The 27,016-nt window shown below is 42.2% G+C and overlaps 1 protein-coding gene across 1 annotated transcript in view; it reads right to left on the reverse strand.

The window, feature by feature from the left end:
• Positions 1-27,016, reverse strand: part of DEK (DEK proto-oncogene) — a 58,357-nt gene that overhangs the window by 16,838 nt on the left and 14,503 nt on the right. The window contains exons 2-6 of the mRNA XM_073631135.1: positions 22,409-22,574; positions 22,080-22,178; positions 12,302-12,411; positions 8,952-9,046; positions 5,818-5,938 (exon numbers count right to left, since the gene is read on the reverse strand). Of these exons, the coding sequence (XP_073487236.1) occupies positions 5,818-5,938; positions 8,952-9,046; positions 12,302-12,411; positions 22,080-22,178; positions 22,409-22,565 (582 nt within the window). The 5' untranslated portion in view covers positions 22,566-22,574. The remainder of the gene's footprint in view (positions 1-5,817; positions 5,939-8,951; positions 9,047-12,301; positions 12,412-22,079; positions 22,179-22,408; positions 22,575-27,016) is intronic.

The following is a 27,016-nucleotide window of genomic DNA, read 5'->3' on the forward strand; positions in this document are numbered from 1 at the left end:
CATAAAAAGATTGACTAAAACCCCAAACCTTGATCTTTTGTGGGGATCTGTATGATCACCCCTTGAGATATTAATCGGTCTAGTGTCTGAAACAGAGATTGTCTTTTCTCTGGATCTTTGGGAACGCTTGACCTCAGGAAACGAGACACTGGAAAGTCCCAGAATTCCAGCTTGTACCCCAGCGTTACCATGGAGATGACCCATCTGTCCTGAATTTCCTCTTGCCAGACTTCTGAAAACTGCAGAAGTCTTCCCCCCACCTTGGTGAGGGGGTTTGCCTCTTCATGATGAGGCTTTAGGATTCTGTTTTGCAGGTTTCCGACCCCAGGACTTCTTTTGAGCCTGGGTCTGACGGCGGAGGCCGTCGCCACTGCCTAGAAGCGAAAGCCCCTGGCGCAGGGGAAAGAGCACGTTTAAAATGAAGGGCGTTTATACTTTCTTTTGACTGGCAAGAGTACTTTTCCCCCTAGAAATTGTTTGGATATATTTGTCCAAATCTTCTCCAAAAAGCCGCTCCCCATGATAAAAGGAACCCAGTTAGGTGGTTTTTACATGGTGCTTTGGCTGACCAATTTTTTAACCACAGGATTCTACGCATATGTACAAGCATAAGCGTAAGGTGGGACGCCTGGTGAATAGGATCTTTAAATGGCATCTATGGCAAAGCATAATGCCTTTGGTAGTTCAGCCAATTCCCGGAGTTGTTGCGCAGGAACCTCTTTAAGGGCCTGTCTAAATTGGTCCTTTAGGGATTGACAGACTCCTATTGCAGCGACTGCAGGCTGAGTAATGGCACCTGCCATGGAAAAAGTAGATTTTAAAAAGGGATTCCAACTTTATCTGTGGGATCCTTAAGCATTTGTGCAATGTCTACAGGACAAGTTAGGCTTTTATTTACACTGGAAATCGCAGTGTCAACTACTGGTACTTTCCATTTTTTAGAGAATTTCTCCTCCAGGGGATAGAGAACTGAAAATCTCTTAGGAGGGAGAAAATGCTTATCCGGGTGATCCCATTCAGCAAAAATAAGCTGTTCTAATAATGCATGGACAGGAAATGCATGCAAAGGCTGAGAAGGTTTTAAGGAACCCAAGGAAGAAACAGCGCTTTCAGGAGACTCCGTTAGGGGTAGCATGAAAGTGGAATGAACCAGCTCTGTAAGAGATTGTATCAATTTCTCAGATTGCGAGGCTGAAAAAGGTTCATTTACCGTGGTTTCCTCCGCAGAGGAATCATCGGTTTGTTTGTCCTCCTAATCGCCTGAGGGTAATACCACAGCCTGTGCCCACTGTTCCCCTTGCAAGGGGTCTGAAATGGAGGAAAAGGGGATCTAGTACGCTTCCTATCCACTAGAATGGAGGATGCGATTAAAGCCACTAATCTTCCTTCCAGACCCTGCAGGGTGGAGGAAAGGACATCTTCAGTCACGTATACAGGGGCTGAGATGTGAGAAGCAATTGCACCAATTTGTTCCAATGGATCACCCTGGCTTGCCATAATTGGCAATTCAGGCGAGATGACAGCGTGGAAGTGCGACTCGAGATCCTAGCGCCTGGGGATGAAACCTTTAGTACCTTTTTTGGTACTTGTGGTGTATTTTTTAGCAGGCATAGTCCTAAGCACAAAAACAGGGGCACTATACAATTGCAGTTAATCGAATATAGTCATAACAATAAAGCCGCTATAAAGTTCAGCCTAGTGCTGGGGAAAAAAAAAAAAAAAAGTGTCCTTCCTGTATCAGGAATGCCAGCTTGCAACCCTCACGTGTCCCTGTGTGCAGACTGCTTGTTTCCTCCTCGTCAGTTGATGAGACTGTCCCAGCTGTGGTTTTATTGTCTTTGCCTACCATGCGTCCTCGTGGAGGTTCAGGGCGCTGCGCTTAGGCCCCATCCTCTCAGAAAAACCCGCCCCGGCGGCTTTCGGGTCAGGCAAACAAACTCCAGTATCAATAGTAGCAGTAACAGCGAGACCGCCGCACCCGGGGGGGCGGGGACATTTGGCAGATTTGTTTTACCCAAGATAAATCCCCCTGCACGCGCCGCTGCAGCCACACAGACACTGACAGCTTTACAGTGAAGACAGATTAAGGTATGGTAAGTGTAGACTCCCTCTAGTGGAGAATTAAGGCATGACAACATTTTTTTCCCTAAGAGAAGAATACATAGGTGGAGTTTTTGGTTGCTAAGTTTCTTCCCTTACCTTATCCACGCCACAGGATTTGCTGAATTAAACAATCCAACCCTCACCCATCACGGCGGGCTGCGTTTAGCAAACCTTCAAGGATCGGGTCCCTTGATATCGGGGTTCCACTCCCATATACCTGTAAAAGCACCCCACCAGGAAAGCTTTAGGTAATGTAGCAAGACCCAAGCCCTGGGTCCCGGGTCCAGCCCTACAAAGAGGCGTTACAGGCAAAATCTTGTGCTTCGGATACGAGGCCCCAGGTACCATCCACTTTGGCCTTAATGGCACTTTGGATGGATCTGGTCTATGGAAGCTATTTAAATCTAGCATGGATCCCTCCTGGAGCTCCTTAGAGCACGTCTTCACTCGTGACCAACACCTTAGACACTGGCGAAAAAAAACTGATGTGCTCCTGGAAAGAGGAGGGGTTATATAGGGAGTGAACTTCCTGGATTGGGTATACCAGTGTCCATCACCTGAAGGTGGCCTATAACCCATTAAGTAATTACTTAAGGCTCTGTGTCCCATGATGTACTATAAAGAAAAGGGAAAACCACAAACTGATGGTTGTCCGTTCCCAGAGAAAGATCTCATATCCAGTTAGGTCACTTACGTTCCCAGAGCTGCCAGACAAAAAGCCTTATTTAAAGAAGAGTTCTTTGTGTTAAAAGAACATTGGTGCGAAGTAGACACATCTGCAGTTGCTATGATGTGCAAGCACTTGCACATCATGGCCCCTGGCTCTGCTCTCCATCAGGTCTGAGCTCCTTGACACCTTATTCTGCTCTTCTTCCAGTTAACAGGAACTCTTGCTTTAGGCTAGTGAATGCCACTCATAACTCCTGCAGACGTGTGCCGCATTTATATTATCCTGACCATTTTCCTTATTTTACAAATAGAACGGTTAGAGAATGTGCAATGCACTTGTGCAGCAATTTCTGTACAGATTAAAAAATTTCTAGTAGACAAGTAAGTTTTATCCATTAAAAAAAAAAATAACTGCCTTCTAGCATACTTTTGTTTGGTAAACTATAGCATCACCTATGAACCAGAACCTTTGCTTCCTTGGTTAAAAGAGAAGCATGATTTTTTTTTTTCTAATCATACTTACCTAGGTGGATGGAGCATCACACGGATGCTGCAGCTGTCCCCCGGCGTCTCTGTACTGAGAACCGAGCCACGAACGTCGCAGATGGCTCGGTTCTCCTCAAGCAGAGCGATAACCGTCAGTCAGCATCGCTCCTTGTCTGCTTCTCCATGCTCATTGGAGCGATGAGCTGTGGAAGGGCGGGGAGAGTGTCTCAGCGTTTCGCTGAGACGCCGAGACTGCCATCAATTAAGGCAGCTGTCGGATCCAGACTTGGGAAGTCGGGATGACGCGATGCCTCGACTGATGGCAGTGACGTCAGCGGAGAGCGGACTTCAGACCGCTCTCCACTGAAAACGGGTCACAGGAGTGCAAAACGAATTGCACTCCTGTGACCCAGAGGAGAAGCCCAGCCTAAAAAGCTCAGGCTGGACTTCTCCTTTAATGTCTGAACTTTCTTCAATTATTCAGAATATCAGGTTTATTTACTGCTTGTTTTGATACTTTAAAAGGAGCAGCTCACAGCATAGAAATGCAGTCCGGATGCGTTCCAGATGCTTTTTTGCATGCGCATTTTTGATACAGTCCAGTGCATTTTCTTCCCCCCTTTTTTCTTCTTAACCTTAAGGACATGTGTGTTCCTGTGCTTTTATACGTATTACAGCATTCCGGTACAGTAAAAATGCAGCATGTTCTACTTTTTTTCTGGAACTGGAACACACTGGAACTGCAAGCACTGGAGTGAACTATGCCATTGAAAACCATATAACCTACTTTCCATGCGTTTCTGATGCAGAAAAAACAAAAAACAAAAACACACTGGACTGCATGTGGTGTGCACTGGCCCTAAAACACACACCTCTAGATATTTATTAAGCAGCAAATACACAAACAGAGCCAAAGTAGTCTCAGATTAACAAAAAAATAAAACACCCCACCGCAAACCAAGCTTCATCAGTCTGGGATTGACTCTAAAAAGTTCCAGTGCAATAGATCAATATGTTGTGTTTCACTAAACAATTTAGATGCAATCAAACCCATTTCAGGAACACAAATGGTTAATTCACACTACAACTATGCTTTCATACATGTGTACATCAAATACTATATTGCAGTATTTTTGCACTCATTGCAAAATCCCTTTCATGGGGTCTATTGAGGGGCACAGAAACCCAATTCAAGTTATACTGTCACCTACAGGAGAACTGGACAAACTCTAGGTCAACCCAGGATAACCCTTTCTTACTACCAGCACACCTAAATTTGTACTCAAATGAAAAAGATTTCACTACAAAAATCAATTTCTTTACCATTTATTACAGGTATTTATATAGCACCAACAATTAACACAGAGCTTTACATACTGTACTTTCACTCATCAGTACCTGTCAAGGAGTTTGCAATCTAAAAAAAGGGTATGATCTCCCCTATGCCATGGCTGATTTGGACAGGAGCCAATGAACCCATCATCACGGTTATTAAATGTGGGAAGAAACCAGATAATCCTGAGAAAACCAACAAAAGCACAGGGAGACCCTGAAAATTCCATGCAGATTGTTTCCGGATTGAGATATAGACCAGGGAACCAAGTGCTACGAAAGAAGTAACTAACCTTTGGGACATCCAAAACAAGGCAGGCAAGAATATTAATGTTCGAAGGCCCAAGACAACATAAAACTGGGTATTACCTGTAGCTCAAAGCCACCCGAAGGACCTTACACATAAAGCCCGGGTTCATACAGATGAGCTGTGGTTTGGGTGCAGCGCTATTGAATAAACCTTTTAGCACGCAAGACTTTGATGCACTTTCATGAAAAAAAAAAAAAAAAAAAAACACAAACACACGGCCTAATAGTCTATGGGAGTGCACCTAAAAACTACATGTAAAATGCGTATATGGTATTCAACCCAAAACAAACATATTGTAGCTTACCAATTCCAAGATGCGATGGCTGCATTCATCTATTTTTTTGGCTCTTCAATTGTTATCTGGTGAATTGGCCAGTAAGTCCGTTTTTCCAAAACAAAACACTTTCCAGCAGAATGTATGTTACAGGGATGAGACAAACCATTTAACACTGGCAGGGAGCTTACAACGGTCAGCTTTATGTAAAACCTTTATCCCAAAAGGGAAAAAAAAAAAAAAAAAAAACACAAACCTCTTCCGTGCAACTGCTTATAAAGTTTTGCAGCTGTCCAAAAAAGGTGCCTACTGTGCTCATCTATCTAGAATGGGAACATTAATATTAGGTGCGTTACTGACCAGATCACCAGGTAAAAACAGAGGGGGAAAAAAAAAAAAAAAAAAAAAGCTTAAAAGAAAACTAATACAGCCACCACTAAGGATTTGAGACCTGTAATATTACATTTTTGATTTTGGGTTTAATGGCACTTCAAAAAAAAAAAAAAAAAAAAAAAAAAAAAAAAAAAAAAGGTAGAACTTTATGAAGGCAATCATGACAGGGAAAATCCAACCACGTGGCATTTTACCATATGTTTTAAGAAATTTTTTTTTTTTTTTATATATACCAACGCATCTATATTACCTTTCCTGTAGACTTAGGCTCCAAGAGGAAAGTCATAATCCTAGAAACTAACTCAACGTTTGCACCAGACTTTTCCAGATCAAGTACTCCGCAAATATTTTTCAAATCGCTCTTTTTAAACCTAGAAGTAGAAAGCATGATTATGAAAATCAGTGAGGTGGTGAGCAAAAATACACAGAACAGACCAGATGAAAAAGCAGTTATTTGCAGGGTTGGGCATGTGCGGGTCTAAGTTATGGTCATGACTTGATCTAGCTCCCTTCCACCACTGGGCAACAATGCTATAAGGGCACGTTCACACTACCAGCACCCGGGCGTCAGTGGTAAATTCGACCGCTAGCGGGGTGCTCTTAACCCCCGCTAGCGGACGAAAAAGGGTTAAAACCGCCCGCAAAACGCCGCTGTGGCGGCGGTGCTGCCCATTGATTTCAACCCTGCAAAGAAGCTACTTGCAGGACTTTTTGTGACACCCTGCCAGTGCAGCGCCCCAGTGTGAAAGCACTTGGGCTTTCACACTGGGATTGCAGCTGAGGCTTTTCAGGCGCTATTCTTAGCGCTAAAGAGCCTGAAAACCGCCTCCAGTGTGAAAGGGGTCTTAGAAGAGCATTTTCAAAGCTAAGCCTGCTTCCTTACTCTGCATATAAAGCCCGCCTGAAGGCTATGGGTCTGCCAGGTTAAAGTTCAAAACGACGCACCAGCTGACAAGCCAGGAAGCCTTATTCGGTGTGCCTCACAAAACAGCACCCTCCAGCAGGGCACGCAGTGAGACCTGCAACAGTATCCTGTGCGATCCTGATCATTCTCCAGATAAATTGCCTAAACTCTTCATCTGTGGAAGGAGTACAGTTGAGTCCACCCTTCAGGCTGGAAAAATTTCAGTCTACACTGCAGAATGCATTGGACACTACTTCCAAACAGATCATGACATGATCGTCCCAGCAGATAAAAAGGTCTGGGATCAAGTAGAGCACACCTTGAGAGGAGAATGATGATACAATGGTATCAGATGGGCACGATGAAAAGATCAATAAACTTAAGTTAGATACTGTCCACAGACAGGTCACAAGTAGGAAGATGCTGAAAAATTGCATTAGATCCAATCCCAGAATCAGGGGCCTGCAGAAATCATTTAGGGTCAGAGCAACTTCCCTGTGCCTGGAACTTGTACCAGGGATTCCAATAGAGCGCTTGGAGCTGGTTAGGGAACACCAGGAACTCAGTTGGCAGCCTGAAGGTCCCCCAAGGGACATAGTGGTGAAGCTCCACTACTTTAGCATGAGGGGCTTTTTCACTCTTGCGTTAAACGTTAAAAGCAGCCTAAAAGCGCATTAACGCACCTACAGCATCAATGAGCATTTAGAATATGTTGTAGAGGTGTTCATGTTGTGTCAGCCAACACTTCTCAAATGCTGTGTTTTTTTTTTTTTTTTAATTTAAGATGGGGGGGGGGGGGGGGGGGGGGAATAAAATAAATAAATCAGCATTTTTGACACTTCGCAACCGCACCGTAAATGACAGGCGCGTTTACAATGCATTTGAGGTGCATTTCAATAGAAGTGAATGGAGGCATTTTGCAAAGCGTCAACACCTGACTCAACACGAAGCAACACTAAAGCTGCAGTGTAAACACATTCATCCACTCCCTATAGTAACAATTTTGTTTGGCTTCAATAGGCTTTCAGGAAGCGTAAAATATAAAAACAAAAACAAAAAAAACAAAAAAACAAAACAAAAAAACGGGACCAAACTGCCCATTTTCAACGCCTGTGTGAAAGCCTTATGTAGTGCCTATTAAAAGGCAGCCTGAAACAGGACTCCCTTAATTTTCAGGGGAACCCATACCAACTATTCTGACCCAACCGCATCAACTATTCATAAATTCAGGGAAATGAAAGCTTTCACGCAGGTCTCTCCACTGACATAATGAACACCGCCAGGCCTCTCCCATCAAACGTTTATTACCAAGGGAGCCCGTTATTCACTCACAACCGAGGAAGCCAAAAAATGTTTTTCGCGCCTGGGCATTGGGATGGACAATCAGGCAGCAAGACCTCCTGCAGCCAGGGTGAGTCAACCAAAGTTTCCACGTTCCTCCTCACCCAAGGAAAATCCTCCCTGCAGCTGATCCCAATCCCTGAGGGAGATCACAGCAGTCAAGCGCTTCAGTAATGGTTAACTGATGGCAGTCTTCAAAAATTCTAGTAAGGGACAAGTTGCCTTTATGTTTGATAGTAAGACCCATTGATCCCTTTTTTTTTTTTTTTATTGCTGACACAGCTGTACTAGACACTGATGGGAACCTTCATCTAAGAGTTGGACATTGGTTTCCAGAGTCATCTTTCCAAGAGATACTTTGAATATACACAGCTGGTTTCTGTCTTGGCTAGGCTAAACTAAAGCTGTAGACCTCTTTCACATGGGCAGCCAGTAAGAATAAGTGCCCAAGTCTGTAGGCGATATAAGATTCCGTGTAGACTGGCCAAATTTGTCCAGAAGGCCTTGGATTGCGGTTTGTGGGGTTGTGGAGGGGCAGGCATTTTAATAGATCAGGTGGGAATTCCCTAGAATCAAAAGGTTTTGGACTAGGACCTACCAACTGGTCTACTTGGGCGTAAGCATCACCAATAACCTCTCTGAAGCATTATTGAACTATCTTACATGATGAAAAAATAAATAAAAATTAAGGTCTAGAATTCATGGATCTGCCATTATTTTGGGGGCAATTTAAAGGAGTCTCTTTGGGGGAAGGCGTGTTTTAAGAGTCACATTGTGTGTAGGTGTTCATTCAATCTCTACAGAACATATCGTCCCCGTCTTCAAGATGAGAAGTGTGTTCCCAAACAATTACAGTACTCAGGGCACGATAGAGGTACTTTACTTTAATGGTCGCCAGTTTCCTGGCATCAAGATAATTTGGGACCCCTTTTGAAGGAAATGTTCATTATTTCTATTGTAACTGGGGCCAAGTATATTCCTATGTGCGACACCTTGATGCATTTATACCTGTTCCGTTTTGTACCCTATACCAAGATGTACTGCATATTCTTATGTGGCCGAAGGCTACCTAAGCTTTTGTAATTGTAAATTAACTTTTCTTTCAATAAAATGTATTGAAACGGAAAAGCTGTACTTACTTTTTAAGCATATCTTCCTTTTTTTTGTACTGTTCACTTCCAGCATCAAATGCAAAGCCATTAAACTGACCAATATTTTTTTTTACCAGCATAACCTAGAATAGTAAGGCAATAAAATGTAAACATCATATGATGGATTATTCACCTGAACTACAGTCACACTTTGCATACACTATGGGGCATATATTTCAACATGGGCTACAATCCCTCCTAAAAGGAAGATGTGCATGCTGGCAACATTGCAGGAGGCATAAAAAGCAGGATTTTTTTGCAACTACCTTCAGGGCCGCTCTTAGGAAATCAATACCCGACAAATATATAAAAACAATATTTTCACAAAAAATATGAGAAAATTATCAGTTGACACAAACATTCTGTCATACATAAAAAACAAAATCTGTGTGCAAGCCAAAATTCCCTCCAAAAGAATACAAATATTCCCCTTCCTCCCAGCACAAATCTCCCTAACCCTCAAAAAAAAAAAAAAAAAAAAAAACACCCCAGCACACATTCTCTTCTTAAATTTCAATCCTAGCTCTGATCTTCTCCCCCCCCAAATGCCCCCTGCCAATACAAATCCCCCAATTGCTCCTATTAACCCAAATCCCCCCCCCAAACAAATCTTCCTGTCTCCAATGCCCCTAGGACAATTTCCCCCAAAATTTCCCCATCTAGCACAACCCCCTACAAGATTACCATTCTCTGCACAAATTCTGCCTTGCCCCCCTCCAAGCATGCACAACCCCCTCCCCCCCCCCACAAATCCCCATTACACTTTCCATCATAGATAGCTGTACGCCCCCTCTCTACAAACATCAATGCAGCTATTCTCAAGGTGCAAGACAAGGCCCTAGTGACCCCCAAACCCAGGCAGATGGTACTGATGAGAGCCAGGCAGCCAGAGACAGGCAAATGGAATGGACAAGAGATTTAAGTCAGCAGCAAGATAGGGTTTCCGCTACGTGGAATGGCAGGAAATAACGCGTGACACTTCACCCAGCAGATGAGGTCTGCTCTTAGTCCCTCAGTGTTAACCCTTACTGTAGTGAAACCAGAGGCGGCAGAACATTTGGAAAGCACCCAGCAGTGCAAATAATGAGGTAGCCCATAGTGCTATGGCCCAACTGACCTTACCAAGTGATTTTACACAGACACTGTCAAACCTGGGGAGTTGCCATGGATCTGGACCTCGAAAGCGCCCTGTGGCTAATTTTTAAAAATACACAGTTCTGGAATATGCCCAGCCCAGCGTGTGCAGTACAGCTAGGTGCAGATATGGCATTCCAAAGCTAAGCCGAGAAAAAAAATGCTGCTCACAAAAAAAAACCTCGCAATAAGCGTATATTGATTGTTTGCGCCAAAGTTATAGCAACTTCAAAATAGGGGAAAGATTTAGGGACTTGTTTTTATCAGTAATGGTGGGGATCTGCAATTTTTAGCGGGACTGCGACATTTTGGCGGACAAATCTGACCCCAAGTGACACTTTTTGGTGACCAGTGACACTAACACAGTGATCAGTGCTATAAAAACGCACTGATCTCTGTATAAATGGCACTGGCAGGGAAGGGGTTAACACTAGGGGGCGATCAAGGGGTTAAGTGTTCCCTAGGAAGGGGTTTCTGTCAGGGGGACGGACTGACTGGGAGTAGAGATCACTGTTCCTGATCACTAGGAACAGCAGATCTCTCCTACCTTGTCAGAACGTGGATCCGCCTTGTTTACATAGGCAGATCCTCGTTCTGCCTCTTCACCTCAATCTTGGGTGAGCTCCTGCAGTACCACATGCACAAACCGACGTACAGGTACGTCGTTTTGCGCAGCCGAGCCGCCTTGCCACAGTATATATGCGGAAGGCAGTCAGCAAGTGGTTAAACTTGGAAGTTCCTACAGTGACACAATCAATTCCCTAACCAGTGACATCATTGGCCCCATTCATTACATGGCCTGGAAGCAACGGAGCAGGGTGGTGGCAACATCACTGACCAAGTCTATATTTTTTTTTAATGTTGTCACTACATCCCCAGCCTATGTACTAGAAATAAGAATAGGGTATGAATTGGGGAGGGGGCATGTTATCCTTCAAAAATGTATATCAATACATCTTGCATTAAATCAAGGGGATTTTTTTTTTTTTTTTTTTTTAACACACAAAGATAAATGCAGCTTGCAGGGAAAAGTGTAAGTACAATGGGGATCCCTCAAAACACATACCAGGACCTCCTTGATGAGTGCCATAACGTTATTACCATCACAAGGGAGCTGACAAACCTATGTGACAATCTGGGAGGTACTCTTTCACCATCAGCTTACCAGGTAGAATCAGGGATCTATGAGACCCCTACACCAAAGGAAGCAGATCGGTGGTAGAAGGTTCCCTGCCACATCCAGCCGTAAAATTCAAAGAGCTCAATACTTTCAGGTAGAGCTGCACGATTAATAGTTAGAAAAAAAATTTTAAAATTGTGATCTCGATTCAACCCCCCACGCGATTCTAATCCAGCATTTCCACGATTCATGTAGAAAATGCAGAGCAGCTCCCTACTCACAGCAGCCGGCAAGGTTTATCAACATTTCTTAGCACTCAATGAGAGATAAAGAAACATTGTATCTTTCTGTTCATTTACAGATCAAAGGGATGAACTTGGTTTGCAAATGAGGGCAGTTTAATCACTTAAAGACGAAGCTTTTTTTGACAATTGTTGCTTACAAGTTAAAATCTGTATTTTTTGCTAGAAAAATACTTAGAACCCATAAACACACATTATATATATATATATATATATATATATATATATATATATATATATATATATATATATATATATATATATATATATATATATATATATATATATATATATATATATATATTTTTAGCAGATACCCTAGAGAATAAAATGGAGGTCATTGCAATATGTTATGTCACATTGTATTTGCGCAGCGGTCTTTTAAAACGCAATTTTTGGGGAAGAAATAACTTCATTTAATAGAAAACAAAAAACAAATATACAACACTAAACAGTAAAATTATCCTAGTTTCTTTGTTTTATGCGAAAGATGTTACATCAAGAATCCTGCTCCCAGATGAGTCCAGAATAGTGTTGGAGTAGCACATGCACGTCACTGCTGCTATAGCAGCCACAAACTTATTTTACCTTGGATTGACTACCAAAGACATGTTGTATTCCTAGCAAAAGGTTAAAGAAAATCTATACTGAGAAATATGAAGGCTGCCATGACTAGACTAATACATACTAGACTAATAACACACATTGCAAAAAGCTGTAGGAAAAGCCACAGCCATGTATATAGTCGTGCAGAAATGTAGCTGTTTGCATAACATACTTACTGTGCCAGGGCGATTAAAAAGCAGACGATGCAAAAGTCGTAAATCGTCACATTTCTTCTTCTTTAAGAAGAAGCATATGCGTTCTATATCATGTAGTTTTTGACCCTTTCCTGGAAGAGAATGCAGTTATAGTACATTAGTGTAGAAGCTCAAAATGAAATGTTTAACATTTTGGCTTTAGTTCAACTAAACTCACAATATTGCAGAATATATTAGGTATGCTGATGTTTCAAAGACCAGGGTGGATTGGAGTTAAATCAAGTCGATTTACAGGTGCTCTTTAAAATGTAAGGTCTTATTCTTGCTGGTAGTTAGAATCTTTAATATTTGCAAACAAAATAAAAGGTTTCCGATTTTTTACAAATTTGTTTTAATAAAATGCTTTTGGAGTAAAAATCTATCTTAAAGTGGAGTTCCGCCCACCGCTGCAAAAATTAAAAGCCAGCAGCTACACATACTGCAGCTGCTGGCTTTTAGTAATAGGACACTTACCTGTCCTGGAGTCCAGCGATGTCGGCACCGCAGCTGATGTTTCCATCAGCTGTCGGGTGCTGCCGCCACCACTGCGGTTAAGGGAACCCAGCAGTGTAGCCTTATGGCTTCACGGCGGGAACTATACTGCGCATGCGCGAGGCTCCTCTCTCCTACTGGCCCAGCGACAGGGGGAAGAGGAGGGAGCCGATTGGTGACGTCAATATCCGCGGCTGTGGCTCCCGGAAGTGGGAACAGGATACCTGTCAAAAGTATCCTGTCCCCCCTGAAAGGTGCCAATTGAGGCACTGGGGGGGGGGGTTGGGTGGACACGATGACACAAATGAGCGGAAGTTTCACTTTAAGATAGTTTTAGGCTACATGAATAATTTAGTTTATTCAGCATGAAATGGAGCTTAGTTATGTAGCATGATATAAAACAGAAAGACGCATATTCAAGAGAGTCTATAGGGCTGCATACTCCAGAAAAAAAAAAAATTGCAAAATGGGATGACCCCCCCCCCCAAGTGGTTTTTTTAGCAGCAAAGTATTACAATCAAAGAATTTGGATTTATTAAAATCTTATATTATGCAAAATGGGATTCAAATAATGTGATGGAGTTTAAAATATGAGCTCTGGTTACAGATGTACACAAACGTGTTCCATTTAGATTAGCGAATAACACAGTGAAACAGTCATTTGACAATACATTACTAAATTGCCATCCACATGAACACCCCTTTGGAGTAAAAATACAGTTAGGGTGTAGTGAAACAATTAAGTAAGAGATGCTGTACTGAACAGTAAAGCATATGTACAAAAACCATAAGTGAAATGAACAAACACAGTATAAAGTGTCCACATATGGTAAATGGATGATTCCAAACTCAAATTATTAAGAGGAACTGGTATGGACCAAAAAATGATGTGAAACTAGAAAATAAAGTCAATGGTGCACGGTGTGGATCTGTGAGTCAACAACGGGGTACAGAACTTCCGTAGCTGTAAACCAACATCTCGATATGGGGCATCAGAATGAAAACATCAGGAAGTAAGATAAGATGGGTACTCTTACCAGATGACGTGGACTCCAATGTCATATGACATGGAGTCAATGGTGCATGGAGCCAAACCTAGGCTGGAAAACGATATCCGGAACGGTGGAACCTCGGTCTCACTTCTCGACTTCTCTGGTGGGGTGAAGAAACATCAGGAAGGGCCGCCAACTGGATATCAACCAATAGACCTCAAGGATGTGTTCCAAGGAGAAGCCGGGGACAGATTTGATCCAGACCCCGTGATGGAAGTAGGGCTACTGGAAGGCAGTTTCTTGCATCGGGATAATATGCAAATAAAATATAAAAAGCTTCTGCATAGTGCAGGTAAACCAGGGATTTTTATTTCTAAAAATACCATACAAAAAATGGATAAAAGTGATCACAATTAAAATAAAATCTAAGCATCTGGACAGCCGCACTCCGGATTGGAAAAGTGAAAAATAAAATCCTCTTTATTGAAAAAGTAATAACATGATTAAAATCCGTACATGGCTTTGTTGGGATAATGCAGCATAACCGCTAACGCATTTCACGCTCCCATAGAGCGCTTACTCATAGCTGGTTTGTACAAAAGTGATCACGGCTTATATACACATAATTTGTCTACCACATGACTACTTATTGATTATCTGATTCTAAACAGCTGGTCGTTAGTCTGTGTGGGATTTTTTTGGCATAGATGTGATTGGATGTGCATCCTATAGTGGAATCACTAATGAAGACATGAATATATAAATGAAATGTGTTCATGTTGACAAATGTCAACATATATGAATGATAAATTCTTTTCAAGGTTTTCGAAAAAACATTTGTTTTCCAAAATCACAAGAATGAGATGAGTGCTGGAATTTGACGTTCAAACGTATAAATTATCATACGGATAGACGCAAGTATGGGCAAACTATGTGAACTGGTGGTTGCGGTATAATGTAAATGGTGTATAGAGTGAAAATTGGGTCTATATGCATGTGGTAAAAAAAATGTGCATCCAACACCACTAGCGGTGTCAAAAAAAAAAAAAAACTGAATATGTGTGTATGGTGCATATATATAAAAAATGTATAAAAAATTAAACCACATAAAAGGTAAAAATATAAATAATAAAAAGCAATTCTTTATATATGTGTACGACGATTTCAGCTTTCAAAAAACGTGATAACGTATGTGAATTGGAAGTTGGACAGTGAACTAGCGTCCTGTCACAATGATGCGTCCAATAATCTCCTGATTTGCAGGAGTCTGTGTGTGAATAAGTGCTTTTGCTTCAATTCTAGGGCTGGGAGATTTTCTTTAAAAAAAAAAATCTTCGATTCTCTTAAAAAAAAAACTCGATTCACGATTTGAAGAGTTTTTTTTTTTTTTGGAAACCGCGCCGGTCCTGAGGCGCTGCGGGCATGAGCTTTTAGGCGAGGCCGCGGCTTCGGCCTAATCCGCGGCTACGGCCGGATGCCGCGGACTAGGCCGAAGCCGCAGCCTCGCCTAAAAACTCCGTGCCCGAAGCTCTTCAGGCCTGGCGCGGTGTCAGCACCGGTCCGGAGGCGCTGCGGGCATGAGTTTTTAGGCAAAGCCGCGGCTTCGGCCTAGTCCGTGGCGTCCGGCCGTAGCCGCGGACTAGGCCGAAGCCGCGGCCTCGCCTAAAAACTCATGCCCGCAGCGCCTCGGGACCGGCGCGGTGGAAAAAAAAAAATCGATTTGCTTAAATTTTGAATCGATTTGACCTCTCAACTCGATTCAAGATTTAAATCGATTTTTTTCCCAGCCCTATTCAATTCCTACATGTGTGAATTTTAATCTTTGCAGCATATAAAAGATTATGAAACTTATCACTCACTGATAACCCCGCCACTCCAGTTTCACAAAAGTGCTCATTTAAAACCTTGCATCATTCCATATGGGATGCATTCATCCCAATCAAGCAACAACATTAACGTTGCTGAACGTCTTTTTTTTTTTTTTTTTTTGACACCGCTAGTGGTGTTGGATGCACATTTTTTTACCACATGCATATAGACCCAATTTTCACTCTATACACCATTTACATTATACCGCAACCACCAGTTCACATAGTTTGCCCATACTTGCGTCTATCCGTATGATAATTTATACGTTTGAACGTCAAATTCCAGCACTCATCTCATTCTTGTGATTTTGGAAAACAAATAGGTTTTTTCGAAAACCTTGAAAAGAATTTATCATTCATATATGTTGACATTTGTCAACATGAACACATTTCATTTATATATTCATGTCTTCATTAGTGATTCCACTATAGGATGCACATCCAATCACATCTATGCCAAAAAAATCCCACACAGACTAACGACCAGCTGTTTAGAATCAGATAATCAATATGTAGTCATGTGGTAGACAAATTATGTGTATATAAGCCGTGATCACTTTTGTACAAACCAGCTATGAGTAAGCGCTCTATGGGAGCGTGAAACACGTTAGCGGTTATGCTGCATTATCCCAACAAAGCCATGTACGGATTTTAATCATGTTATTACTTTTTCAATAAAGAGGATTTTATTTTTCACTTTTCCAATCCGGAGTGCGGCTGTCCAGATTTTTCCATCACACACATACCATTGGAATAGCAATTGCCGGCACCTGGGGCTCTCACAATCATCCAGGCAGCGGAGGACGGGAAGCTTGAACCCGGTCACCTAGAGCGGTGGTAACTATCTTGTTCAGCGTAAGGAAGGGGAAATCGCCCAACGCGTTTCGACCAAGGGGGGTCTTCAACAGGGGAAGGGGATCTCCCCTTCCTTACGCTGCTTAGATTTTATTTTAATTGTGATCACTTTTATCCATTTTTTGTATGGCATTTTTAGAAATAAAAATCCCTGGTTTACCTGCACTATGCAGAAGCTTTTTATTTTTTATTTGCATATTATCCCGATGCAAGAAACTGCCTTCCAGTAGCCCTACTTCCATCACGGGGTCTGGATCAAATCTGTCCCCGGCTTCTCCTTGGAACACATCCTTGAGGTCTATTGGCTGATATCCAGTTGGCGGCCCTTCCTGATGTTTCTTCACCCCACCAGAGAAGTCGAGAAGTGAGACAGAGGTTCCACCGTTCCGGATATCGTTTTCCAGCCTAGGTTTGGCTCCATGCACCATTGACTCCATGTCATATGACAGTGGAGTCCACGTCATCTGGTAAGAGTAGCCATCTTATCTTACTTCCTGATGTTTTCATTCTGATGCCCCATATCGAGATGTTGGTTTACAGCTACGGAAGTTCTGTACCCCGTTGTTGACTCACAGTCACAGATCCACACCGTGCACCATTTACTTTATTTTCTAGTTTCACATCATTTTTTGGTCCATACCAGTTCCTCTTAATAATATGAGTTTGGAATCATCCATTTACCATATGTGGACACTTTATACTGTGTTTGTTCATTTCATTTCACTTATGGTTTTTGTACATATGCTTTACTGTTCAGTACAGCATCTCTTACTCAATTGTTTCACTACACCCTAACTTCCTAAAACTTCTTAGCGCTGCATTTTTTCCCATTTACCAGTTATTGTTTGTCACAATGTATGCAGCTGCTGGCTCACATATATTTTATTTTTGCTATTAGAGCGCAGTGTTTTCATATTCTCTTGTAAAAATACAGTGCCTTGCAAAAATATTCACCTCCCTTGGCTTTTTACCCAAGTTGAAGTAAAATTAGAAAAATATATACATAAAACTATTTTTCAGAAATAAAAAAATGATAATTTGCATGTGTGTATGTATTCACCCTCTTTGTTATGAAGCCCATAAAAAGCTCTGGTGCAACCAATTATCTTCAGAAGTCACATAATTAGTGAAACGATGCCACCTGTGTGCAATCTAAGTTTCACATGATCTGTTATTACATATACACGCACCTTATTAAAAGGCCCCAGAGGCTGCAACACCTAAGCAAGAACCACCACTAACCAAACACTGTCATGAAAACTAAGAACTTTCCAAACAAGTAAGGGACAATGTTGTTGAGAAGTACAAGTCAGGGTTAGGTTATAAAAAAATATCCAAATCTTTGGTGATCCCTAGGAGCACCATCAGTTCTTTCATAACCAAATGGAAAGAACATGGTACAACAGCAAACCTGCCAAGAGACTGGCCGCACACCAAAACTCACAGACCGGGCAAGGAGGGCATTAAATCAGAGAGGCAGCACAGAGACCTAAGGTAACCCTGGAGGAGCTGCAGAGTTCCACAGCAGAGACTGGAGTATCTGTACATAGGACGACAATAAGCCGTCTGCTCCATAGAGTTGGGCGTATATTGATTGTTTGTGCCAAAGTTATAGCAACTTCAAAATAGGGGAAAGATTTAGGGACTTGTTTTTATCAGTAATGGTGGGGATCTGCGATTTTTAGCGGGACTGCGACATTTTGGCAGACAAATCTGACCCCAAGTGACACTTTTTGGTGACCAGTGACACTAATACAGTGATCAGTGCTATAAAAACGCACTGATCTCTGTATAAATGGCACTGGCAGGGAAGGGGTTAACACTAGGGGGCGATCAAGGGGTTAAGTGTTCCCTAGGAAGGGGTTTCTGTCAGGGGGACGGACTGACTGGGAGTAGAGAGAGCGATCGCTGTTCCTGATCACTAGGAACAGCAGATCTCTCCTACCTTGTCAGAACGTGGATCCGCCTTGTTCACATAGGCAGATCCCCGTTCTGCCTCTTCACCTCAATCTTGGGTGAGCTCCTGCAGTACCACATGCACAAACCGACGTACAGGTACATCGTTTTGCGCAGCCGAGCCGCCTTGCCACAGTATATATGCGGAAGGCAGTCAGCAAGTGGTTAAACTTGGAAGTTCCTACAGTGACACAATCAATTCCCTAACCAGTGACATCATTGGCCCCATTCATTACATGGCCTGGAAGCAACGGAGCAGGGTGGTGGCAACATCACTGACCAAGTCTATATTTTTTTTAATGTTGTCACTACATCCCCAGCCTATGTACTAGAAATAAAAATATGGTATGAATTGGGGAGGGGGCATGTTATCTGACAGCTTATCATTCTAAATAGGAAACCTTCATTTTGTTTGAAAATATTAAAGATTCAAACTACCAGCAAGAATAAGTCCTTACGTTTAAAGAGCACCTGTCATTTCAGATCTATCATGGCAGCGCCTATTAACGGGCATCCACTCACCTGCTGCTGCCACGTCCCTCACCTTGTGTCACTGCCGCAGCACCTGCTGTCCCATTAACCACTTAACGACAGCCTGCCGCAGTAGTACTGCAGCAGGTCGGCTCTCCTGCGCAAACCGCCGTCATTGTACGTCGGTGCAATAAAGAGGGAACAGTGATCTTTGCCATGCCCCAGGTAGCCCACCCCCCCCCTACAGTTAGAACACGCTGAGGGAACACAGTTAACCCCTTGATCGCCCTAGTGTTAACCCCTTCCCTACCAGTGTGTTTTTTTTTTCATTGATCAGTGCATTTTTATAGCACCGATCAATGTAATAATGTCACTGGTCCCAAAAAAGTGTAATATGGGGTCAGATTTGTCCGCCACAATGTCGCAGTCCCGCTAAAAATCGCAGATCACCACCATAACCAGTAGAAATTAAAAAAAAAAAAAAAAGTCCCTAAATCTATCCCATAGTTTGTAGACGTGATAAGTTTTGCACAAACCAAACAATAGACGCCTATTGCAATTTTTTTTTACCAAAAATATATGTAGAATATATATCGGCCTAAACTGATGAATAAATTAGTTTTTTTTTTAATAATTTTTGGGGGATATAGCATAAAAAAAAAAAAAAAAAAATTTATGTTCTTTTCGATATTGTCGTTAAATATAAATACGCTGGCTCTAGCCACCCCATACTGCGCTTTTTATTGTTCAATTGAACTGTTTTTACTTTATATTCATTCACTTGGATATTTTTATTCAAATAAATGCCATCATCCGAATTTATACTATGTGGAGGCTTCTCTTTTTTGAACCTGGTCTAAATATTGCCATCTGGAGGGGATATACCTTGGAGTGCTGTGCCCGGGAACGATCTATGGTCTGGAATCATATCCATTTCCACTGGTCTCTTGGCGTTCATACCGGTCTCTGGAGGATGGGATTGAATGGCCCATCTTGAGAACCTGACCTCACATCGCCGGCTCTACGCTTAAATTGATCCACCGCCATATGCTGAGTTGGGTCCACTTCTTTGGGTACGAATACCTTTTTCTCTCCCCCATTCCTGGAAGGTGAAGGCACTCCTGGGTGTATTTATCCACTCGTCACTGCACGTACCTCAGAGACTGGAATATTTGTAGCAGCAGCGTTGTTTCCTCATATATCACGGCCCAACGCATGGACTATCATGTTTGCAGTTTCAATTAATATTGGAATTTACATCATATTTGTTGTGTCCATATGTTTTTTAGTTACACATAGGACATTATTTACACAGGATCATGTGATTATTTAGATGATCACATTTGTTTGATTTGGTTGAATAGTTATACATAATCGTTTTTTATTTGAACACTTGCATATGATATGGTTAATGTTCAATTTTTATTTTCATTGTTTTGAATATTTACACATGACACTGGGATTCAAATTCAGTCACTCTAATCACTTGACATTTTTTATTAGCAACTATTAGTGCTTGTGGCCTCCTGCGACTTAAATCGCATCAGGTCTGTTACTGTGCGACACTCACAAGTTGTGTTGGTTTATTATGAGACAGTATTTTTACATGGTCAGTCTTTTCATAATTTGTATATAGATTGTCTTGTTAGGTTTTCTCACCTGACACATTCTTTAGCGCTACACTTTTTACCCATATCTTTAATATTGTCACTCTGTTTGTATATAGCACAAAAAACAAAAACCACCAAAAGAAAGCTCTATTTGTGGGAAAAAAGGAAATAAATTTTGTTTGGGTAAAATGTTGCACGACCACGCAATTGTCAGTCAAAGAGACGCAGTGTCGTATTGTAAAAAAAATGGCCTGGTCATTAACCGCTTCAGCCCCGGAAGATTTTACCCCCTTCCTGTCCATTGCGATTTGGCACAGCGTCACTTTAACTTACAATTGCGCAGCTGTGCGACGTTACACGAAAGCAAAATTGATGTCCTTTTTTTCCCCACAAATAGTTTTTTGGTGGTATTTGATCACCTCTGTGGTTTTTATTTTTTGCGCTATAAACAAAAATTGAGCGACAATTTGGAAAAATAAATATTTTTGACTATAATAAAATATCCCCAAAAAATATATAAAAACTAATGTTTTCCTCAGTTTAGGCCGACATGCATTCTTCTATACCCCCCCCCCCCCAAATAATGCAATAAGCGAATATTGATTGGTTTGCGCAAAAGTTATAACGTCTACAAAATAGGGGATAGATTTATGGCATTTTTATTTCATTTTTTTTTTTATATTAGTAATGGCGGTGATCTGCGATTTTTATCATGACTGCGACATTATGGCGGACACATCAGACACTATTTTGGGACCACTGTCATTTATACAGCGATCAGTGCTATAAAAATGCACTGATTACTGTATAAATGACACTGGCAGGGAAAGGGTTAAACACTAGGGGGCGATCAAGGGGTTAAGTGTGTCATAGGGAGTGATTCTAACTGTGTAGGGGGGGGTGGGCTACCACTGACATGACAGGGATCACTGCTCCTGACAGGTTAGGTCATGTCATGTCACTAGGCAGAAAAGGGAAATGCCTTGTTTACTTCGTGACACCGACGAACAGAGTCCACGAGACCTGTGGGCACGGTCACGCTGTATGCAGCGGGCGTGTGCCCCACCAGCGGCGCCCACCCACTAGCCCTGCAAATTAAATGGGACGTACAGGTAGGCCCATAGGTCCTTAAGTAATTTTAAAGTGAACAGGACTGTCGGTGAGTCAACAGCGGGTCAAAAGGAGGAGCCGCTACGGGACAGAGATGACAGTTGTGCTTTAAAAATTATAATTTAAATCGAGTTGATTTGAATCAAGCCTTTTTAATAGCGATTTAAATCAAATCCACCCTGATCCCAGTCCAGCTGGAAGACCGAAAAGGCCAGGATGGAAATGTTTTGCAGAACTGCAGAAAATATGTTTGGCAAATATGGTGGCTACTATGACCAATGCCTGCAGGGAGCATGCAGCAGTTTTCCTAGACAGCAAACTGCTGCAATGCTACATATCGATATAGGACATTGTATGTTAGAGGGAAGGTCTTGGATTTATTCCAGTGTAAATTACTTTACAGTACCTTCAGCTACGACTGAATCCTTCTTTACAACGGTCATTTCCAAGCTCAATCGCTCCACCTTTTTCTTTTCTCTTTTACCCTCAACAATGAGACTCTTTTCTGGACAAAAAAAAACAAACAAAAAACATTTTACTAGGATATAGAATGCTTTCTACAATTTTTAAAGTGCAATGGGAATCATCACTCTATTTACTGTAAGACTGCTTAAAACATTTTGAATATTAGATACACAGTACATTGCATTAGGGTCTAATTTTTGACAAGTTAGATTAGATGCTTTAGATAACTGTCACAGAACATGGTAAACTGCACTTTATAAATGCACATACCCTTTTTCTCATCATCGTCCTCTTCATCTTCATCCTCCTCTTCATTTTCTCCTCCTTCACTCCCATTAGCAGCATCTTCAATATCTTTCTGCTCTGTTTCCTGCTCAACAGCCTCTGTTTCCTCTTTTGTCAGGCTATCCGATACATCAGAAGACATGTTTTTTTCCTGCACATAGCATAGAAAGTACCGTTTATGTAACTGGGTAAATTTCACAGGAATTACAATATTAATAATAATAATAATCCCACAACATAGGAATAAATCCAAGCTGATTTTCAAAATGCAAGTTTTCAAGAGCATTAAGAAGAAATGGACACCTTGTCAGATTGTCATTTTGCTGTGTCCCAGTTGGGTAGATTCATCCTCTCTCTGTCCCAATGACCACGGTCACGAACACATTTGGCACCATTTCACACATGGGTTGACAATGCCCTAAATGGACCTAGAACACACACCTGTAATGTTTTTGCGCCACAGTACATAGCTACTACAATGCATGTATGCAAATCAGATCTTTCAGCCTAAACCCAAACCACTCCCCCCCCTTCTACAAGTTTTGGAATGGAGCGTGGAAGACTAAGGCCTTTTTCACATGGGCATTTAAAGTGGAGTTCCACCCACTTTTACAACTCTTCAGCATCCCTCACTAAACTGTGCACTGTAAACAAATTGGATATTTTTTTATTTTTTTTCTCAGCACCTGCTGTATATCTGCTGTATTCATTTTTCACTTCCTCAACCCTGGCCGCAGCCCATCACATCATTTCCTGTTTGCAATGCCTTCTGGGAAGGGGCGGCAACTTCCTCTGACACTGCCGTTGCTATGGAAACCTGACCTGAAACCTATTACACTGCTTGTGCTGCACTGAGCATGTGTGAGATCTGCAAGGATGAGATCCAGGAAGAAATACAGTCTGGCTTCAGATGCCCACACTTAAGATGGCCATGGCCTGCTGTAAGTTTATAAAATAACAAACTACTGCTATAAACTAACAAAACAGACCTTAGTTTACAGACTAACTTTACAAGAATACATTAAGCTTGTGTATTATAGGGGTATTTTTATTTAAAAAGTATAATTTCGGCCGGAACACCACTTTAACCGCATACACCAAATTCCAGCGGCAAGAAACAGCGGATTCTTGCAGCTGGAATGACAGGTGCATGCAATTAGCAGCGGTCAGTCAGCCTGCACAAAGTATTGACAGGCTGACACTTTATGCATGTAACCGCAGACCAAGTGGTCACAGATGGGTGTCTTGATGCAGTCAGATGTCCGTTTAGGTGATCTGCGGAGCGGAAAAGACCCAATGTGCTGTCAATGACAGCAGTGCTGAGTGAGAGACCCCCAGTGGTCCGTTTACAGAGGGGAAGACACACTCAGAGTGATTTCAAACTTCCCCAGTGGCCCCTCACAAAGCAGATATGTATACTTACCAAGCTGGACCAAAGTATACAAAAATTGTAATTCCTGAAGTTATTAGGGATGCACCAAAACATTGCGGCTGAAAAGGACGTTTGGCATATTGCAAGAAAAAAAAAAAAAAAGCCGATAATGGCGCATGCACAGTAGCTGCGCCGTCAATTGCGGGGTGTCATCCTGGCAGCTCAAGGTCCTGTCCTTCCCGACCTTCTTTCCTTGCAGAGCGGCGATCTCACCGTGTCCAGGAGCTGAATTGTCCGGGCGGCCGTAGTAACAATGTCCCGACTCCTGTGATAGACAGCACACTGATCTAATGCCGGGACATTGAATCAGTGTGACGTGATGACAGGAGGAGGGACATTGTTACTGCGGCCTGGGCATTTCAAATCCAGTTCAGTGACATAGTGGGAGATCGCTGCTCTGATCCAGGCACTGGCAAGGCTGCATCCCACAGACACTGGCAAGGATGCATTGATCTCTCGTATCATGTCTGCAGTCTCTAACCATCTCCTGTATCATGTCTGCTAGAGGTAAGTATTAAGGGACTTTATAGGCAATGAAAAAAAAAAAAAAAAAAAATGTATAAATGATATTTAATTTTAAAGAAGATCAAAAAATTATTCAGGTGCAAACATCACCGAAGAGTATATTGAATAAAAACCAACAAGTTTCAACAATAACTCGTTAATACGTGGTAGTTTTGTGGATATTCGCCCCGACGCGTTTCAGGACACTTGAGGGGTTCTTTCATCAGGGGCGTTCAAGACAAGGTGAAAACTACCAATAGCATATTCGACTATGTAAACTTGATACTGCATACACCTCCAAACAAAATGCCAATTGATGTCATACGGTCATAACAACACAGCAGATGCCGTGGGGCAGTGTGGGATAATGACTGGTTAGTTGTCGCTAACCAAAAGTTTTGCGTAGTTGACTGTAAATTGGTATAACACTTCAATAGAGCAAGTAGCCACGCTCTAAGTGGAAAAGTGTCTTATAGTGGATGTTAGTACTGAGCTATCCCAAACACATGCTATCCTGAAGCTATCCATTCAGGATGGATGTCAGCATGTGTTTGGGATAGCTCAGTACCTACATCCACTATAAGACACTTTTCCGCTTAGAGCGTGCCAGCTATCAATGCCCACGAGTGCCACCTATCAATGCCCACCAGTGGTGCCAATCAATGCCTCATCAGTGCCACCTACCAGTGCCCATCACTGCCAGCTATGACTGCCCTTCAGTGCCACCTCTCAGTGCCCCCTTATCAGCGTACATCAATGAAGGAGAAAAATTACCTGTTTGCAAAGTTTTATAACAAAATATAAAACTGTTTTGTATTTTTTTTTTTTAATTTTTGGTCTTTTATTTTATTTTTAACAAAAAATAAAAAACCCAGAGGTAAGCAAATATCACCAAAAGAAAGCTCTATTTGTGGGGAAAAAAAATTATAAACATTTCATTTGGGTACAGTATAGCATGACCACGCAATTGTCATTCAAAGTGTGACAGCACTGAAAGCTGAAAACTGATTCTGGCAGGAGGGGGGGTTTAAGTGCCCAGTAAGCAAGCGGTTCATTAAAAAGTTGAATATAATTACTGTATTTATCGGCGTATAACACGCACATTCATTTTAAGAGGGAAGTTTCAGGAAAAAAACTTAAATTTTAAATAAGGAATTTTGAAGCAAAATAAGGGTCAGTGCCCATCTGCAGCCTCACCATTGCCATCAATGCAGCCTCATCAGTCCACATCAATGCAGCAGCCTCACCATTGCCATTAGTGCAGCCTGATTGATGCCCATCTGCAGCCTAGTGGGGACAGGGAGGGGGCGGGACGAGCTTCGACAGATTACATACAGTGATAATCTCCTATGATAGACAGTGGTCCAATGGCAGCCCAGGAGACGGGACTTCCTATTACAGAGGCCGCCAAGTAAACAGGAGATTCTCACTGCATGTAATCTGACGGTGCTCATCCCGCCCCCCTTCCTGTCCCCTCCGAGGCAGCTAAAATTGAAGTATTGGCGTATAACATGCACACGGTATTTGCACCCGATTTTCATGGTGAAAAAGTGAGTGTTATACGCAAATACAGTATATATAAAAATAGCTTTTTTTTTTAAAGCGGGAGTCCGGCGACCAATTTGTTTTTTTTTTGTTTTTTTAGGTCATTGAGACACTTTGCTAATCCCAAGATAATACACACAGTTTGGGTGTAACATTTCCGCCTCTGTCTGTTTTCGTACTGAAGAATAACTTAAAAAATGGCTGTTTCCATCTTGCTTGTGGGCATGTGAAGCCCACAAGCATTGATTTCCTGGAAGCGGTGAATGCTGTTCATTCACAGCTTGTGAAAGCCTGACACTAAGCTCCCAGGAGACAGTGCGGCGCTGGGGAAAGGCAATAAACACTCCTACTCCCATGGGAGGAAAGACAGGAAGTGCCACAATAAAGTACAATATAAAAGGTAATTACAGCAATAAAAAATTTTTTCGTGTGGCATTTGAACATCTATGCAATTAACTGAAGGGGGTAAGATTAAGTTAAAAATTTGAGTGGAACCCCGCTTTAAACTGTCATTTTCGGCAAAGTGCATCCTGCATTTTCAGCACCAAAATTTCCATTCCGTGCACCACTAATTATCAGAGAGGATTTTTACAGCACATACAGTGCTTTACAATATAGTTACAATTAGGGCTGGGGAAAAAAAAAAAAATCGATTCAAATCTTGAATCGAGTTGAGAGGTCAATTGGATTCAAAATTTAAGCAAATAGATTTTTTTTTCCACCGCGCCTGTCCTGAGGAGCTGCAGTCAGGAGTTTTTAGGCGAGGCCGCGGCTTCGGCCTAGTCCGCAAGGCCGGACGCCGCGGTCTCGCCTAAGAACTCCTGCCCGCAGCTCGTCAGGACCGACACCGCACTGGTCCTGAGGAGCTGCGGGGAGGAGTTTTTAAGTGAGGCCGCGGCTTCGGCCTAGTCAGTGAGGCTCTGTATAGTTCGATCCCCCATGGTCGGGGGATGGTTACTATACGGAAGACCCTTCAACAGGGTTCCCATCATGACAAAACTCTGAATGCGTTTATACTGAATGGTTTGGCCTACATCCTAAGAGCCCTTTCACACCGGGCTTCCCATAGCGTCGGCAGTAAAACGGCGCTATTTTTAGCGGCATTTTACCGT

Source organism: Aquarana catesbeiana, linkage group LG05 (genome assembly GCF_042186555.1).
Source record: "Aquarana catesbeiana isolate 2022-GZ linkage group LG05, ASM4218655v1, whole genome shotgun sequence".
Taxonomy (NCBI): Eukaryota; Metazoa; Chordata; class Amphibia; order Anura; family Ranidae; genus Aquarana; species Aquarana catesbeiana.